This window comes from Aptenodytes forsteri, unplaced genomic scaffold, assembly GCF_000699145.1.
Source record: "Aptenodytes forsteri isolate BGI_AS27 unplaced genomic scaffold, ASM69914v1 Scaffold155, whole genome shotgun sequence".
Classification (NCBI taxonomy): Eukaryota; Metazoa; Chordata; class Aves; order Sphenisciformes; family Spheniscidae; genus Aptenodytes; species Aptenodytes forsteri.
In genome coordinates, this window is record NW_008794446.1 from 262,874 (window position 1) to 282,506 (window position 19,633).

A 19,633-nucleotide genomic window follows, 5' to 3' on the forward strand; every position below is an offset into this window, starting at 1 on the left:
TGTGGCACTCCTGTCCCTTTCTTTTTAGCCTGTTTTTGAAGGGAAACATGATGTGAACTTGTGCCATCTTTCTTCATAGAGACACTAACTTCCCACAGGTTTTGTCAGAACTGGATGAAAGGCAGTGGGAAAAACTTTTGTCTCCATGGAGAAAAAAGGCTGTAATGTAAGTTCAAGTTACCTCTTCTCCTAACCTACAGCTGGACAGTCAGCCCACAGGCAGCACACACATACCTTTATACCAAGTGTGAACTGCTTCTTGTCTGCCAGGTAGTTAGGGGATAAGTGAGAAAGCTGCAGTACTGTGAATGAGGAGAAGAGGGAAATAGGAGCTGAGAGTATATCTGTGACCTAAGGAGTCCCTGCCTGTTTGCCTTGCTATGAGCAGTCAGCATCCTGACTAAAGAGTCAAAGAAGTTGGTTTTGGAGGATGTAATGGAAGACATGACAATCACATAGTTCAAGAGCATTTCTTCCATAACGCTCATCACAAAAGCATCTCATTTGTTGACAAAGTGGTACAGCAAGATAAGATACTAGAAGAATGATCTTCAAGGTAAGCACGTAGACCCACAAACTTTCCTCCCAATTTTAGTTGCATAGCTGAGGTGCCCGAGATGGAAGTAGAGTTACATGGTTCCCACTACACTTGTGGACAGTGGAGAGTGATGGGCCTTATCTGAGGTTTGATTCTGTCTCTCACCATGGACTACAAAAGTAGCCCAGGACAGCCAGCCTCCTGCTAGAGGGACATCTGTCAGGTACCTAACCTTCCATGGGATGACTCTGGGACACAATGGTTGTGTTTCCTGGGAAGAAGATGAGGGCCATATGGTTCTGAAGGCAAGCCAAGATGGTGATCTTGGCACCATAGACCATATGACTGCAAACAGGAGAGCGAGTGTCAGGGTGCAGTTGCATGATCAGCTTAAGATGTGTAGCTACACAAGTATCCAGGCCAACATAAGGCAGTGGGCAGGAGTGCATGGAGAGATGAAGGATGTGAGATGGAGTGAGATGGCCCCTTTCAACAGCAGCTTAAGTTGAGCATGAGAGGTTACCCTTAGGCAAGGCAGGGGAATGTAGCTGGTGAGGGAGGGATGAGAATTCACTGGGGGCTGTAGCACAGTGGGGAGTTTCAGCAGTTGCTGCACCATCTAACACCAAACGTACCACATGATGAGATCTGCCATTGCCTTTGCTTGATCATGCAGGGCCTCTGTGGGCATTAAGTATCACTTTTTGATAAGATTCATTCCTGCAGGGTTGGCTGCATGCTGTACACTAAGGGCAATGACATCTCGTAAGACTGTTCATATTAATGTACTGGAGAAAGCTTTTTATCTCCATCAGGCAGATAATGGGCTTAATTTTGCAGCTTTAATTTTGCTCAATACTTTTTTTTTTTTTGGTTCTACAGCAACTGGATAACAGCTCAGAGAGCCTATATCATGTGCCCATCTGGAGGAGCAGATTGACCATTTTGCCATGCTTGTCAGTATGCCGGTCTGCTGTACGTTGTCTATACTACCTTAGTACGGATGGAGGAGTGAGCATCCTGGCACCATTATCTCCATTAGAGAACATTCAACTGCAGCTCCACAGGAAAATGCTGCTCTGATGGGAGCGTGAAAGAGGTTTCTCCTCTTGCTGCTGTGCTGTGCAGAATATCCCCTTTCTTATTGCTTCTGAACATCCTTCATGAGTTTGAGGTGGTGTGCAAAGCAGGGCATGCTGAGAAGCACATTATCCTGCAGCCCTGCATTTGTCAGACGCTATTAAACAGCGGGGAAAGAGAATGGAGGAGCTGGTGAATCTGTCACATCCTGCTTGTTCAAAAGATTATTGATGCTGCATAATTCATCAAAGCATGACCTAGCAATGGGTTCTGCTGCCGGAGGTGTCCAGTAACTGCTTCTGTTGCAGCTGCCCATAAAGTGATGCTCCTTGTTTATGAAAATGGCCTCTGTCTTTGTGTCGGCCCATGAGCCTTTCAATTAATACACCTAAAACTGTCAGTCTTGCCTTGGACTCAGATAAAATGTGAAAGTCCTGTTCAGTGAGAAATGCTACCATTTTGACATTTCTTTGTGTTTTGCAATGGGAATGAAATAGGGAAATATTGACATTTTCTGTGCAACAGAAATCCTGGGAAGTTTCAATTAGGAAATATTATAGTGCTTTTTTCCTGACATTATTTATACAGTGATTATTTTTTTTTTTACGTTCTCACAGTTGAAATATTTTGATTTATTAACAGTGAACAAAACATGCTGATCTGTAATGTTCAGGTTTGAATTATTTCATTACTTCTTGATAGCAATTATTTCCTGATAATGAAGTACTGCTCGATGGGAGTTGCAGTTCAGAAGCTTGGCGCATTCACTCTGACCCTCTCCCATTGCCTGATTTACATCTCCTGTAGTGTATCATGCAATTTGGTCAGAATGAAATGTGAAATCTTACTGCCTGATGTAGTGATAAAGGAATCTAGTCTGTACGATGTAAGAGAGGTTCAGGCGTTGGTTCCCATGAAGCAGCATGCCACAGCAGGAAAATGGAAGTTCGTGTTCCAGTGTTCCGATTCTCAATGCAATATTGTGGGTCACCTAAAAAAAATATTTATAGGTTGAATACTTCCTCTGAGTTTCCTGAATAGAAGATTGAAAATGTAGGTGGCTAGAAAATTGAAAATATCTGCCACAGTTTGGAAATGCACTTTCCCTTGCACAAACTGGGGCCGGGATCCAGTCTGCCTAAAATCTCTTTGCCATAGACTCCATCCTAGCTCACATACTTACTAGGTTTGCCTAACCCTGTAGGTAGCGCTTCATTAGATATCTCCTGGTGAGTCTGAGAGGTCCATATCTTGATTCACCAACACAGGGTTAGGAGAGACATTTCAGGGAGACAGGTACTTATCTCCTTCCTAAGCTCTTCTATGGGCTGGTTTTAGGCAGTCAGTGGATTTCCAGCCAAGTCCACTGGAGAAGCCTGGAAAATCAGATGTCATCAAGACTGCTGAAGGTAGTGACTTCTGAAATAAAAAAGTGGTTGGAGCTGCCCCGAGAAGGGACAGGTCTTTGTGCAGGGTAGCTCCAGGGGGAATGCAACCTGGGCCTCTCACAGCGTAAAAGAGGGACCAGACTGCCAGGTCATGGCCAGATAACCCAGTAACCGTTCTGCGGGAGCCAGGTGTGCAAGAGTCCTGGGGACAAAAAGCAAATGCGAGAAGGAGACTTCTCTAACCTAGGGTTATTCAGGTGGCATGGGAGAAAACTCTGCTCATTTCTTCTAGGGACATTTTGCCTCTTGTGTGGTTTAATGTAAAATGCGTACATACTCCGGGGAGAAGGAGTTGTAGCTCCGGTTCCCCGTACCTCTAGATGAGCCTGGCTGCTTCCCAGCTGCTAGGGTTGCTGACCTGAGGTTACACCTGCTTGTGCCTGCTTTGGGCCAGGAGCCCTGCCTTCCTGGCCAGCTGCAGCAAGGATGATGTTACCAGATACCCGAATCTTTATGGCACCTCTCAGGGGTGGTGGCTGCCCCCCTCACCCCCCCATCCCAAGGGAGCAGAGCACTTAACCCATTGCTTCCTACTTCACCCGTGGGTGTTTGTGTCACTAGATCACCACTGTTGTCACAGCCGTCCTGCTAGGCACCTCCGGCCAGGCGAGGGCTGGGCAGCTCTGGATGCCAAGAAGGTTGTCCTCTGCAGGCACCGCTGTTCCCTACAGAGTGATGGGGGAGGAAAGGAATTAGGAAGGCAAGATCATCCTCCGCAGGTTTTTCAGAGGCAGCATCCTCTCTCCATGCACTCAGCAGGGGACGTAGGCAACTGGGCTAGACAGACAGGTACCTCTCCTGTCTGTCCCCAAGACAAGGCAGCTTGAATTTCAGTGAAGTCGTACGGAAATGAGGCAGCTGGCACAGACAGACTTGACAGCACCCACTGCTTTCTGTTGGATTGTCTTTCTGATTAAAAGATCCTGGTTTCTGGTCAGGGAAAGGAGGGGAGGAAGAACCACAGGGCAAGACTGCCATTCTGCTTTGCAGGACTTTCTTTTTTCTCCACTCAGCAATATTGCATCAGCAACAAAATAAAAATAATATGTAGAGAAGGACCCATCCAAAGCTCAGTCATAAAATATCAAGCCACCTTCAGCTCTCAGCTTTAGGACATCGAGTGTGACAGCCCCGCAGCATTTGGGCTGACAGTTTGCTTTAACCTCTCATGGGTGGTTAATACTACCTAACAGAGGAGTAAAAAGTTTAGAACTGTAAAATACTCTTTCAATCCTGGTAGTAATTAGCTCTTAGCAATGTTAGTGCTTTGCCAACTCAAAGAGAACTAATCCCCTTCTGTCATAGGAAAGAAAAAAATGTAATAGCTGTGAGAACTGTGGAGCTTATTTTCAAATAGATGCCTCAGCATTTTGATATTTTCTGTGGGATTAACTAGTAACACAGGAAGGCTAATACATATGCAGAGCTTTCATTTGCTTCTGTGACAATTTGCCGGGGGCAAACTGAACTGTGTCGTGAGAAATGGTGTCGTTTCCCCCCTTCCTTGTCAGCTGAAGCGAAAAGACTTGTTGGTAACATAGAAACAATTTGCAACTTATCATCAGTTCTGGGGAAGTTTCTTTTAGCTCCTTGCCTCGTGTTTCTGCTTTTCTTCTGTTTCTCTTTTTCTTACCAAAACAGAAAGGGCTGCCGTTTTATAAGCTCAGAAGCCATATAATGAAAGGTGTAAAAGTGTTGCAGTAAAAGCATCTTTGCTAACATAAAATAGATACTGAAGCTCTTTCTGTACAGTTTTGTTACACTTTTCCCCCTTCGGCATAGTTGCTTCTAGCTCAAAAGAAGATGATTTGCTCTGCTGTACGTATAACCCTAGCTCCTAACGATGGCTTTGTGCCATGCTTTGGTGGTCTTCTGAGGCTGGCTCTGCGAGCATCTGGTTCTGATGGGCACAGGCAGCGATGACTGCAGAATACTAATGCTGGGGCTGGCTCCCACAGGGCTCCACTTTTGAAAAATGCTTCAGCCATTCAGTGTCCCTGCACCATGCTGAGCAACAGGAGGGCAGAAAAGCCATGCTCAGGGATTTTTTCTTCAATGCAGAGCAAGAAGCCGACAGGAACGATGGCTCTTTGCTTCACATTGTTGTGTCCAGGCTTCTTTCAGAGCTGCAGTCATTTATATGCATAAATATCAAGCCTGTCACTTGTTGCAGGCTTTGATAGCATTTGTGTAACAAAGGAAACAGAGGGAGAAAAGAGCTGAACATCTTCTATTCCAGACTTAGAAAACGAATGGCTGCGTAGCTATGGCGATTACTTTCTTTCTGTTTTTATTAGATCACTGTCCTCTGCAATTTGTTTTCCTTCCTGTCCTGCTGTCCCGTGTAAAGGACCATGAGAGAACCTCCCCCCACACCCCCTTTGTCTTTCTCCCACACAGGGGATATCTCAAAGAATTGCCTACCAGTAACAATTGTTACAGCAAAGCTTCTTGCCATATAATGACACAGATTTTTTTTTTTTTGCTTCAATTTTTTTCTTCCATTAACCATCTGACAAAGTCACTCCACATCAACCGTTTCATGCAGAGATATGAGAACTCTGCTGTAATTGTATTTTTGATCATTTACTTGATTTTTCTATATCTCCCCTAGGCAAAATGCATGCTTACTATTTGCTCTGCATACCATATCTTTCTGCAGCTTCTAAATTGAGGCTGATGGTATGTTTACCAGTCATCTCTGGAAAGCTATGCAGTTGCATCTAGCTTTTCTCTGGGTCTTGCTGCTATCTGTATTGAAAAACAAGTAAAATACAATACTTGTATAATACTGCTTTTCCATTAAAGCAATTGCTGAAGTATCACAGGAATGTTATTCTGATGCCAGGAGGGAGGAGGGAGAGGTTTGTACTGATTGCCAATAGGAGGGAAAAGAGCCTGTGATACAATCCCCCTATTAAATGTGGTCTGCACAATGAAAAGCTTGGGAAGCCCTTCTAAGGCTTCACACGTTTACGCTTTGTGCCCAGGCTCGGGGTTTCAGACACGGAGGTGGTTTCAGAACACTACACAGGGGGAACCATTTCAGCAGAAATATCCAGATTACCTGGATAATTTATTAAACTGTCTTGGATCTCCATTCACATGCATCTTTATTGGCATGCAGCTCCAGCAGAACAGAAGTGACAGTTTCTCCCCTGCCCTCCAACCAGCCATTGCTCTGCTTCTGAGCTATCAAAGAGTTTTCAGGGACAGCAACAGATAGAGCCCCTGTGAACATTCCCAAGGTTAACTAGAGGTTTCTTTTTCCCCCCTGAGTAAGTGTAATTTTTTGTGCTCCCTGCTCTTACGAGTCTTCCCTAATCTTATAAAAACCTTGAAGCAGTAGTATTATAGTCTTGATGGTCTGAAGATATAAACAGTGCAGGATTTGTAGGGACAAGTAATATCTTTTCCTGAAGAAGGACTTGTGTGCCTGAAGGCTTGTCTGTTTTTTTACCCAACTGTATCAGTAGGTCTAATAAAAGATATTACCTCTCCCTACAAACTTTGCCTTACTTATTAAAACAGTTGCCTCCAGGACACAGAACGCTATTAACTGGGTGGAAAACTCCAATGTCAAGGTGATAGAGTGGAGTTCAGTGGTGTGATTTTCATGCCCCGAGCCAACTGGCACAAATTAAAACAAGGTGGGATGAACACTGTCCACCCTGATCATTCTGTACATCATTAGTGTCCCTTCCACCCCCACTCTACGTCAGTAATTTTGTCTTTCCTACCTCTCAGCTGTATGGGGCAGCTCTTTTCTAACACAGAAATGCACATTGGGTAACATCTTTTGGATGCTACCTCAGTAGAAACAGCAACTCTTACGGTATGCTTGATGAAACTTCTCTGTCTTCTGATTATTTTCTTGGTTGCTATATCTCTGTACATTATTTTTAGTTTACTGCAGGTGAGCTTGAGAGAGATTTAAAAAAGCCCAGTGTGACTCAGTAGACTGTTTGTCCTTTAAGGATCACCTAAATGTTGACAACTTGGTTACAAATCTTAAAGGATATTTTTCTGTTTATACTCTCAGGTGAACTTTCTGTAGAAGGCATACAAGACCCATTCCTTGTTAGTGTACATATTATCGCAGACCCAGGAGAATCCAAGACTCTTCAGCAAGCCATCGATAAGCTTCTAGCCTGGATCCATCCAGACCTCCAGCTGTTCCGAGTCTCAGAAAGACGAGTGCCCAAGAAGCGCGGGAAGCCAGGTAAGGCTGGTGTTTCTCAGCCAGCCCTTGCCATCATTCTGTTTCTGCAGGAGGAATATGGAGAAGAACCGATCTTGCAGCTCCACGAAACCTTTCAGCGGCCACCTTGGCACTACCACCACACAGAGCGAGTGCATGGGAAGTTCATCCCTTACATGCCATGCAGCCAGGACTTTTACACTTTGGCTCCAGAGACTCCTCTGTGGGCCATTCGCCCAGTGCACTACGGGAAAGAAATTATCCGCTTCACTATATACTGCAGGAGTGAAAACTTTGTTGACATTTTGAAATTGTACGAGTTAATACTGAAAAGACCAGTATGCCAGAAAAAAGCAGACTTTTGTGTTTTTCCTGTCTATTCTAACATGGAAATAGACATTCAGTTTTCTTTAAAAAAACTTCCAAAGGGCCAGGTGCCAATGCCGACAGAGTCAGCGGTGCTGGAGTTCAGAGTAAAAGATGTGGGGCAGCTTGTGCCTCTCTTGCCCAACCCTTGCAGCCCCATCAGTGAAGGCAGGTGGCAGACAGAAGACCACGATGGAAATAGGATCCTTTTGCAGGTAAGTCCAGCACACAGGGAAACAGAAGCACATTTATTGGCTTTGTGCAGGAAAGCTTAACCTGCAATGGCAGCCAGAAAAGGAGGCTTTTTTTTTCCTCTGTCCTAGGAGAAAGAGCCAGGACAGTACCGCTAAAGAACTTGAAACCCCTTGCTGTGTGTGTAACTAATCAGGAAAGCAGTGGATGATACTATCCAGATATCAGTCAACCTCAGTTTATACAAAGAGTGATGTGAGATAAGGTAGCTGTTTAAAAGAATGAGGAGAGAAGGAATTATGAGCCCGAGTGGAGAAATGACGGCTGATGGGTGTAGTTTTGTAAGAAATACGGGCACAGAACTGACAGGGGTTTATAAAATAGCTCTCAGTTGTGAGATTTTTATGGAAGACAAGCAGAATTCCTGATGGTACTCATTATTTTCTAGCATCACAGGGTGACAAAATGCATCTCTCTTTCACATTGTGATTATCAGGATGGGGAGAGAGGTGGTGAAGGAAAAGAAATGCACCCTGAAGAGCAGCCTAAGAGAGACGTTCCTACAGACTCTCTTTTTGAACTAATCTCAAGTGCTCGTAACCAAGTCCTGAAAGAGAGTTTATTTGTTAGGACATCCGTAGGCACCATATCTGGGCAATGTATCAGCATGCTCTGCTTCACTACACCACATCCGAGGGAGATAAAGGGGATAACAAGCAGCAAGCTTTTAATAGCTGCCTGCCCTGCAGAGGGGGTATCATCTGTGGCAATCCAGAGCCAGGTTAATGTGCATTCCTGCACTGCAGAGGTATTTATTGCTGCTTAGCATTCGAATCAGGGAGCACAGACCCTCACCTTTGGAAGACTGTTGTTCAGATTTCAAAGGGTATTTTTTTAGAGTGAATTGCATTCATGAAGCTTGTCAAATTGTCCGACCTTGTTTCTGTGGAAGAGGCATTGTAGGTTGGATCCTTCCACTGTACAGACCTCCCAGCGTGCCGAGAGGTGTGTACACCCCCCTGCAGCACAGTGCCTCTGGGTTTGTAGCTCCTGGGACTGAAAATCCAGGTGCGCGGGGCATCTGTGCTCTGGTGAGTCACACCCCGGTGGTGGTGAAACCTTTCGATGCTGCTTTGCAGATGCTGCCCACAGAGACACCCCATGCCAGAGCTGAACAGCACACGTGTAGAGCTCAGGAGGCAATTCAGCTTCCCTGCCCGTCTGCCAAGACAGTCACCAATTTGTCGGGATTACTGCTTGCACTGTAGGCATATCTGTGTTAGCCTGAGATAACTCGTAAACTTAAGCTTACAAGAGCCATCATGAAACTTTTACACAGCAACCACACTCACCTATGTCCCCTTTTCCCTGTTCTTTTTCAGGAGGTTTCTGCTATGTGATATAACTTTGGTTTATGGGATCTTGCACTGGTTTCAAGTGAATTGAAGGGAAGGGTAAAAAAAAACCCAATAGATCTTCTAAATAAGGCTTTTGATTTCAAAACAGCAAATTTTCAGAAATAACAGGTGCCAGGCAGTACAGAGTAAAGCGAGACTTGCCGAACAGCAGGCTGAGGTAAACCCTGCAAAGAAAATCAGAATAAGATTTTAGCCGTATGCACCAAAAGAGAAGAGCGAAAGCCTGCTAAGCGTGGCCTCCAAGTGCAATTAATTTTCATTTCTGTTTTCAGTGAGGATGATGATGCTGAACAGGAGGGCAAAATGGCAAATGGGAATGAAGTTACAGAAATGGAAATTATCACACTGGAAGTGTGGTGAAGCAAAAGAAGTTTAATATATGCAAAATGGGGGGAAAACAGAGACTTTGGATCTAACTTACACGATTGTAAAGTCATGAAGACTAGGTCCTGGTATACAGGTTTTAAACAAGTCTGTACAATCAGAAGTGGAGCTCTATAACTAAACCAAAGGGAAAATGTCCTGTTTGTACTCAGATGACTACAAGCCACCAGTGCAACACGGCCATGAAAAGAAAAGTGCAGTCTCTGGTGTGTACCAGAGTTAGTATCCCCTAAGGAGTGTGGGAAGTGCTTGTGCCATTGCACAAGGTCCCACGGGCCTCACCTGTCTTCAGCCTTGGGCTCCAGAAAGGTGACTTCAGAGAGGTGCGGGTACAGGGAAGGGCTCTCACCCCGTGCAGAGGGATGGAGAGACTGTCTTACAAATGGAAACTGGAAGAGTAGGGTCATCTGAGCCTAGCCAAAGTAAGTCTGAAGGGAGCTCTGACTATGCTCGGAAAATATACAAGAAGGTAAACAGCAGGAACGGGAAAAGGCTGTTTCACTAAATGACTCTTCTGGCACAGGAACAGAAAACTGTTGATAAATAGATTTAAGCTGGCAGTTGTACATATTGATGGCCAACTACATAACAGCCACCCAGCAGGTGCAAACAGGTTAATAACCTAATTCAAGACAGGATGGTCAGTTAAGGAAAAGGGATTATATGATGGAGCATGGGTTATAGGAAACACTGGATTTGGTGATCCGTGGACTCCTTATATTCTTTTAGCTCACTCTGCGTTCAAAACAATTATAGTATCTACCTTTCAAAGTAATAGGACTACCTTTTGACTTCTCACGGAGTGTTGCTATTAACAATATTATCAATGCCACAGCATTGGCAACAACTTTCACTTCTTCCCAGTTATATGAATCCAAACAATGACGTCCCAGTGTTTTTCAGCCTGCACATCAGTTGGTATTTAGTAATCATCAGAATATTTTTATTTACTTCATATGGATACTGCACCTTTTTACAGATTAAAATTACCAATTATACCCAAAATGGTAGATTAACATCCCTGTTAAATTACAGGCAGTGTTTAATGTTTGAAGTTTAAATATACCTGCATGATTAGACTAACAAGATGTGACCTCTGTGTTTTTCTTGGTGTGCTTACAGGGACTTGGATACTTGCCAGCCAGATTGATCCATGTTCTTAACCCATTTTGCAAATGCAATTACCAAGGGGCTTAGATAAAGTCAGTGCAAGAGAAAATAAAGTTATTCATGGGCAAGATAAGTCTGTTTAATACCACAGAAACTATTCCTTCATTTGCAAGGAAGCCCTTCAAAATTATTTTGTCACAGTAGCTTTTCCACGTTGGCAAGTTAGCTCCAAGGGTACAGCTGTATACCAGCTGAGGCAAAGGGTAAGCTTCAGTTAGCTTTAGCAGGAGCAGGGCTTAAGAGCATGTTTGCATCCTGCGGGAAGACACCCACACTGCTTCACCAGTGCTAAGGCCAGAAGCAGAAGCTCTGGGGAGCTCTTGTCAGAACAGTGGGAAGAATATGTAAATAATGTAGTTAAGAATATACCATATACTGGTATACTGCCAGTTTTATAAGTCTTGTCCAAATTCCTGGCTGCCTCTGGGCATAATCTGCACAGAGACAGCTGAAGTGCTAATGAACTTGCACTCGTGGCAGTGCAACGTGGGAAGCAGGAAAGGTTAATAACTGATGGGACTGGCTTGGCCATGCATGTCTGGGAAGCAGGGATAGCGAGCAGAGAGAAGAAAGTGCACAGATGGCTTCTTTAAATTATGTGAACGTCTTTGGATAGGATAGGAAAGGTAAAATAACATTTTGGCAGAATTTCCTAGCTACTCTGCATGAAGGGGGACATGCAGACATACTTGGGACAAAGGTGGGCAACAGCAAATTAGTATCTCACCTAGGTAGTGACTCAGCGCTTAAGCATAAGACCTACTGCCATTTTACATGCCAAAGGGTACCTGAGCCGCCCAGAAGAGATGTCCTGGCAGATTAGATGCAGGACCTACAGAAGGGCTGTGCGCTCCTGGAATGCCAGGCAGGCACCCTAGGAGATACCAGAATGGACCAAACACCTATCTTCAGGTACCTGACTCACCCTGTAATAACCAATTTCTTGCTGAAATCCCTCCCCCTCCACCATCTTCAGCACCAAGAAGCAAACAACATTGCCAGAAAGCCAAGACAAATAAAAATCCCAAGAAATGTGTGATTTGTTACCAGTCTATGCTAATCCTGCCTGAAACAAGGTAGTCAGACCTGGCATTGTAAGGCTTTTATGCCAGTTATTGTGCTAATGAACCTATACTGTTTATGAGGTGGCTCTTTTCTGCCTAGTGTTGCTTTATAGAGCATCCTTGAAATAACAGTGCAAATGTTAACTGATCACAGCTTTTAGTTAGAGGGATTTTTTTAGCTGATTTGCTGAGTTAATCGGCCGATGTTCTTCTTACCTGTACCTTACCAACTGTAATCCTGAGTTTAGAAGTGGTATAATCATATTTAGGAAACATGGTTTATTACCTGAAGCCTTGGTTCTGAGAAAAGATTGCTTGCGGACCCAACCATTAAGAATGATTGACTTGCTGCTTAGTGCTACCCACAAGCTCAGGTCTCTGCTACCTTGGAGATTTCTCCATCGCTTGGTGCACAAAATGAGTACTCTAGATCTATGGTCAGGCAGTAGTCATCCCCTAAGGGTTTCATGAGGTCAGCTGCAGTCATTTATGTACAAGATCAGTATGTTACTGTTGAATAGGTCCTTGGAGTTGCCAGAAGTCAATCTGGGGGTGCAGATGTCTGCCAGCTGCATGCATAAAGGCATTCTGTGCTAGGCATTTGGAGTGCAATATGCCTGAAGATGGGAAGCAGCATGAAGGTTACATGCCTATATGGACATCGGCAAATACGTTATACAGAAAAAAGAATCAAAAGCTTATAGCTGAAAACCTCTTTTTGTATTCAGTGTATTATATACAGGTGTCTGTGAGACTCATGAACTCATCTCTTTGTCCCCTTTTGTCTGGGGCCACGAGGAGAACAAAAGTGCCGTTATTTCCCTCAGCTTATTTAAAACATGTACATATCTGCATGAAAAGTATGGTTGTAGTCAAACCTCACACTCAAGAGAGCTGAACACAGAAATCGGGGAGAGAGATTTTTCCATGATGCACAACTGACCCGATGTGTTTTAGGGAGCAGAGACAGTGCCTTCTTACAGAGTGCTGGAGACTGGCCGTAACTGAAGCAAGGAGCTGGGACAAGAGGACTCAGACAACGCAGAAAATACCCTGTCTTAGATACATGGGCAGCAAGGGTGGGTATTACTGAGCTGCTGAGGTCAAAATAATTACAAGATCTGAGGTTAGGACAAAGCTTTTCCTTTTCCTCTCCCAGCCCCAACTAAGACTAAAAGAAACATTTTACTCTCCTCTGCAGCACGAGGAATGGTTTGCCTCTCAAGCTTATCTTGGCCAAGGAGAGGCAAATCTTGGAGGCTCAGGGTCCACTTCTGTTTCTGTTGAGAGGTTTAGGACACAGGTCACGGTTGCATTTACTTCAGCTGACCCACCAAACCCTTCCAGACCTCACCCGGCTCTGCACTTCCTCTCTCCAACACAAAGCAGTGTTCCTTATCCTTCCCTTAGTTTCCAGTTTGGGTGCCTTGATGGTCATCCAGCATTCATATGATCTTGATAAAACATGTAAATAGTCTAGGAGCATTAGTCAATCTGCTACCATTTTAGGGGCCTTGGGCTTTGTGGCACCTCTGTCTTATGCCCCTGCCTGAAGCATAGAGCAATTTAATCTCCTGAAAACTGAAATGCTTTTGTCTGCCTAAAGTGTCAGCAGGCTCAGTAAAGAATGGCTTAAAGATTTGTAAAATAATGAACACAAGGTCAGACTGAATGGTATAACGTACCCCTGTAGTCTTAAATGCAGTTAAATCATCTCGTCCCTGTTACTCAAAGCATTACTATCTATAGACTCTGGGAAATAAAGGAAAGAAAGCACAGTCCCACTACTGCAGTCTTGAGTCACTACAGTTAAGTACAAGTAGAAGAGAGAAAGATGAGCTAGTAAACCAGGAAGCAGAAAAGGTAAAAAGGAAAGACAAAAACAGGCAAAGAGAGGGCACTTCTGCAGAGAACAGTTTGGTCTGCAAGAAGGAAAATGGAGGTGAGAAAAGAGCTTCAAGCTTGCTTGAATTAATAGTGCAGGTAGAACAGATCTGAACACAGAGAGGAAGAAAGGCAAGAAAAGCATCAAGGACAAGCAAGGATGTACACAGGGCACCTTCACAAAAATTACTTTTAGTTTCTGTTGAAACTGGTGAAAAAGACAGACTTTTGGAGTAAAAATTGATTCAGTCAAGGGAGGTCCCTTAAGTTGATTTAATTGATCTCTAAGTCTAATACTAGCCTCCTGTTCTTAAAAATCTGCTACTCTATTTTTCCTTTCCTTTTAGTGCTGTAGGTGTTTGGTTCTTCTTAGTGCTAATGATTGGTTTTGGGGGGGGACACAGCGAATCAGTCACTAACTCAAATAGGAGGAGATTTTTTAGTTGTTTTTCTTCATCCTAAGGTACTTTCTCTCTGTCTTTTCCATTAGCGCAGTTATGTTTCATGGCATGGTAAGATCTCTGATGACTATACAACCAGCAAAAACTCTTGAGAGTGAATATGTTTAGCGTTACAAGACACCCACCTGTTCTAGTTTTGTAAACACAGTACTTGCCACTTTTCAAATATGTTCAATTCAATTTTAAATAAAATTTCTGCATTTTGCCTTTTGATATGCTGCCCTTCTGAATACATTTTGCCTTTCAAGTAAGACTTATTATGGTGATACTGAGGACTAACCTCTACCACTTTTTCTTGTGTTGATATTTTTTTTCCTGGATCAATCCAGGTTTTAATACAATTAAACAAACACCATCGCACTCCTATTGAGCAAGGCGGGCAAAATCTGGGCTCGAGATGGTGATGTCATTGCTGTGCCGGCAGTTTGGCTGGGTTCTGACCTCATTGGAGCCTTGCTGGCAGTGCTTAATACAGATAATGCATAATGAGATCACTATCTGCTTTCTTAAAAAACACATAACTTAAAATAGACTGGAGGAACACTCATGGATTTTTTGTGTCAGGTATAGGCAGCCCAAGTGAAGTCGAAAGTGCATTTCTGTGAGGTTCGCGCCAAGTTGTTTATGGCATTCCCAAATATTCGTCATGAAATTCTTCTGCAACCCATTGTAATACACAAAGACTCTAAATCCCTCCAGGCTTCACAAAGATTTGTGCAGAGATTATAAATGAGCAGCAGATTAGCACGAGATGAAAAAATCTGTTCTGTTAGAGAGCTAATCTAATCTCAGTCAGTTGAGTCAATGGCCGGGTTTGTTGTGTGTCTTTATAGCGAGGTCTGACAGATCTCTCTCCCTGTATTTGGAATTTCAGTCAAAATCAACGTATCGGTTTGGATCGAGTCTTTGCCCTCTCGGATGGCTGACCCCCTCTCCAGCATCTCTGCCGCGCTTGTGCCTGACTCAGGCAGCTTGGCTGTACCAGGCAGGGCTCTGCCGGGCTGCAGCCAGGTAACAGGCAATGCAGAAAGCAAGCTGTCAGAAGGCTGAAGATAAGGACTTAAAAAAGAAAAAAATTCAGAAAAATTAAAGCAGATGCAACAACTTCCAAAGCCAAGGGAAGAACTGGGGAGGAGGGAGAAGGCTGTTCTGCTGAAAAGAGGAGCTGTATGTGCATCACGCTCTCCTCAAGGCACAAATATAGGTCTTGCTGTTTTCAGCATCCCATGGCCGAAAGGGCAGTAGAAGATCAGTGTCTCCCGCTTGCTTGTCGTGGTTTCTCCCGAGAGCAGTCACACGTGGAAGTCCAGTCTGAACTTTGTGGGACTGTCAGGCACTGTAAGGTTAAAACGAAGAGGAGCGATCACATGAACACACAGGCTGCATGCAGCTCTCCCTGTGCCGTGCCAGGGTGGTACAAGGGAGCACAGTCAACGGCCTTGGCACAGGACTAGGAGCTAGTTTTGCCTAAGTTTTAATCCTGGCTAAATCATCGAATCCTCTCTATGATCTTTGACAAGCTACAGAATGTAGATATAGAAAAGTCTTATTAGTCCACATAATCTAGTTCTCTACAATATAGGATTAGCCTGTAATCTTTATTTACTAGTATTTCATGAGATGGAGCTTCTGACACTTTACCTGTAGTACGGTTGTGCAGTCCAGTATTCTCAGAGTCAGGAAAGTTTTCAGTTATGTTGCTTTAAGATGAAAGTATTAAAAAAATCTCCCCCTATTATTCCCCATTTCTGCCCATATCATGAAGAGCAGCATTGGAAAATAGGTCTTCTAAATCATAACACATCTAAACAAAAAAGGATCGAGGTAAACAATTCTTTCTATAAACAGAGCTGTTCAGAAATAAGCTGCATTAGTGATGTCTCTTGGCCTGCCCTGCAGGCAGCCATCCTAAGGGCAGGCTGTACTTGTCCCCTTCTCCTTGCTGATCCACCATTACCTCCTGCCAGGCCGACTGGGCTTGACCAGGAGCTGTGACCCAGTAGTAGGAATAACAGCAAATTCCTTGTATAAAATGAAATGCTCTTATCTGTCCGCAGGAACGTTAAAAGAGCTAGGAAAAAGGTTAAAAATAGCAAAACCTTAAAACAAATAGCTTACCTAAAGTAGATTTTTCTCGTTAGTGTAAGTATGTTCCAGTTAGGCCAGGTACTTAAAGCTGTTCGGCTGCACGGAGCAGGTTGCCGCTTCCAAGTGTTCCCACTTAGAAGTGCATTTCCCCTTTCCTTTGAGTCTCTACTTTTCGTCTGCATTTTGGTTAGAAAGTTCCTACATGAGAGCCCCCAGGGTTTCTAGCAGGGGTGTTTCATCTCACCTCATCCATTTATGCCGGCATTGCCCTCCGCTCCACCCCCTTGTGGGCGATGCCTTGGGTAAGCGTCCTTTTGAGTACTGGTAATTTGGTTGCACCTGTAGTCAGTGTGTTGCATATCTACAATCCAAAACTAACACAAGCTGATTTAAACTGGAGGGTTTGTAAATATTAGAAAGAGCTCAAAACAGCTATTCTTGTGTCTGTGCTTTATTCCCAAAATGCTTAAGACTTTACCTGTATTAATAAATTAAACGTGCCCAGGAACATTCCCAGGCACTGAAATCCCTGATATGGAGTGGCCCATGTCTGTGCTTGCAGACCAGGCAGGATACAGCAGGTACCTACAATTACACAGCTGAATTAGACCCAGTATCTCTCACCAGTGGTGACCTGAGAGACCAAATTAAATTACTTTTTCTTTGGAAGACATGTCAAAAGTTATGTCAATAAATAAGAATAACAAACTATTACCATCATCTAAGTGCATGAGACTTTTACTAGTGTGCAAAATATCTCCTCTATACACCAAAGCAAAATGAACATATGGGAGTTATCTCTGCAGGATTTGGTTCGGCTCCAGATTGTAGACACGTAAAACTGGTGTCTAACTGCAGGTATTTTTGTGTGAGCTATGGTCTGTGTTCTCACTGTAGTCGATGGATATGTACTCAGTACAGCTCAAGGACCTAGAGAGCAATTCGGCTAACCAGATACAGGACTTTACTTTAGGGAAAACTGAATTGCTCTCCAGACTCCATTGGCTGTATTAACTAGACAACTAAATCCTACCTGTGAAGTCTGTGGGCTCTGCTTTATGTATATAGACAGATGGTATCATCTGTGCAACGTAAAGGCAAGGCTTTCGTACTGCCCACAGAACTCTCCCCAGTGCATGTGTCAGATCTGTCCCCAAAAGCCTTGTGTTTTCAGGTACAGTTTGTCTGAGTTGTTACCAGTCCTTGTGGTCCCAAGGGCCTCCTTAACTTTTCACAAGCAAGAAGACTGCACTTGCTTGGATCCTTGGTTTCTTTGGATGCTTGATCTGCCAAATTATCAACTAAGTCTATGAAAACATAAGGATATAGCATAAAAACTAGCCATGGTCAGGCAATCCACCGTCTTCTCTCTGAGAGGTAGGAGAAGTGTTCTGGAGGTGCTTCTGTTGATTCAGCAAGCGTGGTGGTTGAGTCCATTTAGTGTATCTGATATCAGAGCTACTGAACAGAAAAAATAGTACCTTTGGTTAGTGCAAACAGCAGTATAATGAGGAGTGTTTTCTTGAAAAAACTCATCAAAAGAGTGCAGTGATTTGGTTGTGTACTTTCAGCATGTCGTATTGTTATTGCTGGGTTATCCAGAAATGTCTTCAGTTAAGGAGCAGCTGGTATTTTCTTCATGGACACAAGCCTTTTGTCTTGCTGAGTAATTTTTTAAACAAATTAGCTGACCTATTACATAGATAAAATAATGGCTACTGAACAAAAAATAGTACCTTTGGTTAGTGCAAACAGCAGTATAATGAGGAGTGTTTTCTTGAAAAAACTCATCAAAAGAGTGCAGTGATTTGGTTGTGTACTTTCAGCATGTCGTATTGTTATTGCTGGGTTATCCAGAAATGTCTTCAGTTAAGGAGCAGCTGGTATTTTCTTCATGGACACAAGCCTTTTGTCTTGCTGAGTAATTTTTTAAACAAATTAGCTGACCTATTACATAGATAAAATAATGTTGCGTGTAGAGGTCTAAAGTGATTTCTGGTTAATGTTTTGTTGACAATTTGACTTACTTTATTTGACTCTTTTGTACTCAATTTCTTACCACTTAATGAAACTACTACACTACTGTGCTAATTTACCCATTAATTCATTTAATTCTTTATGGCATTAAGGAAAACAGCTTATTATATTATACAGAAATAGGTTATGAATTAACATACCTCATTACATATACATTCGTGTATATATAGATATTAATCTACAATGCCTAAGTGAACTCCTATGGTTTGGCTGTCCTATAAATCACCTCTAGTTAGATGATCACAAATGAGCAAAACATTTTTTGCAGATGTGAAAATCCTTTTTTGCCTATAAAATGACTGCAATAAAAAATAGAAGATGGTTATGACAGATCTGGGTCACTAACAGAGTGCTGTGCACTAGCAAGATGTTAGAAGCAGCAATATATGGAGTTCTTTTAAAGACAGCAGATACAAAGGACCTCCTTGGTCTCATCCCTTTCTGTCATGTCATATAATCTCTTTGGTAAAATGATCAAGCTCCATCTTTATCCATTATTCACCCTAGAAGACTCTTTTACTTCTGTTGTGATTAGAAACCTTTTATTAGTTTGTGGTTCAGGTTTTTTAATGGATAGTTCATCTTTTGTTCAGCATTTTGTATTATGTGAGAAATTCTAGTAAGAAGAATTTAAATTAAACTTTTTAAAATGCGAACTTCTAAAAGCCTTACTGAGGTAAGTGAGATGATGAAAAACCTTATGATTGCTTGGGCACTAGGGGCTCAGTTCAGTTACCCACATGTCAGTCTAATCCCATAGGAAGGCCACCTGGCCTCCAGCAGCTTCTTGAGAAGGACATTGGCTCCCCATTTGTCACAGCTGCTGTCCCTGTGCAAATGCTCAAGTATCTGGCAGGTAGACAACTGAATCCTGCCCTAGGAATGAGATTCAGGTCCAGATTCAGATCATAACCATCAGGTTAGATCTTCAGTCTAGGTGTCTACAAGCAAATTAGGTGTCCAAAGCTGTCCTTAAAGTCATTAGGAGCTAGAAAATAGAGCAAGCGGGTTCTAGGGTTGTCCTGGTTTCAGCTGGGATAGAGTTAATTTCTTCCTAGTAGCTGGTATAGTGCTGTGTTTTGGATTTAGGATGAGAATAATGTTGATAACACACTGATGTTTTAGTTGTTGCTAAGTAGTGCTTACACTAGTCAAGGACTTTGCAGCTTCCTATGCTCTATGGACTGAGAAGGCTGGAGGTGCACAAGAAGCTGGGAGGGGGCACAGCCAGGACAGCTGACCCAAACTGGCCAAAGGGACATTCCATACCATGTGACGTCATGCTCAGTACATAAACTGGGG

At 43.3% G+C, this 19,633-nt stretch overlaps 1 protein-coding gene across 1 annotated transcript in view; it reads left to right on the plus strand.

The window, feature by feature from the left end:
* The window catches only part of FAM124A (family with sequence similarity 124 member A), a 69,438-nt gene that overhangs the window by 48,124 nt on the left and 1,681 nt on the right, over positions 1 to 19,633 (plus strand). The window contains exon 2 of the mRNA XM_009290251.1: positions 7,109 to 7,848. Within this exon, the coding sequence (XP_009288526.1) occupies positions 7,109 to 7,848 (740 nt within the window). The remainder of the gene's footprint in view (positions 1 to 7,108; positions 7,849 to 19,633) is intronic.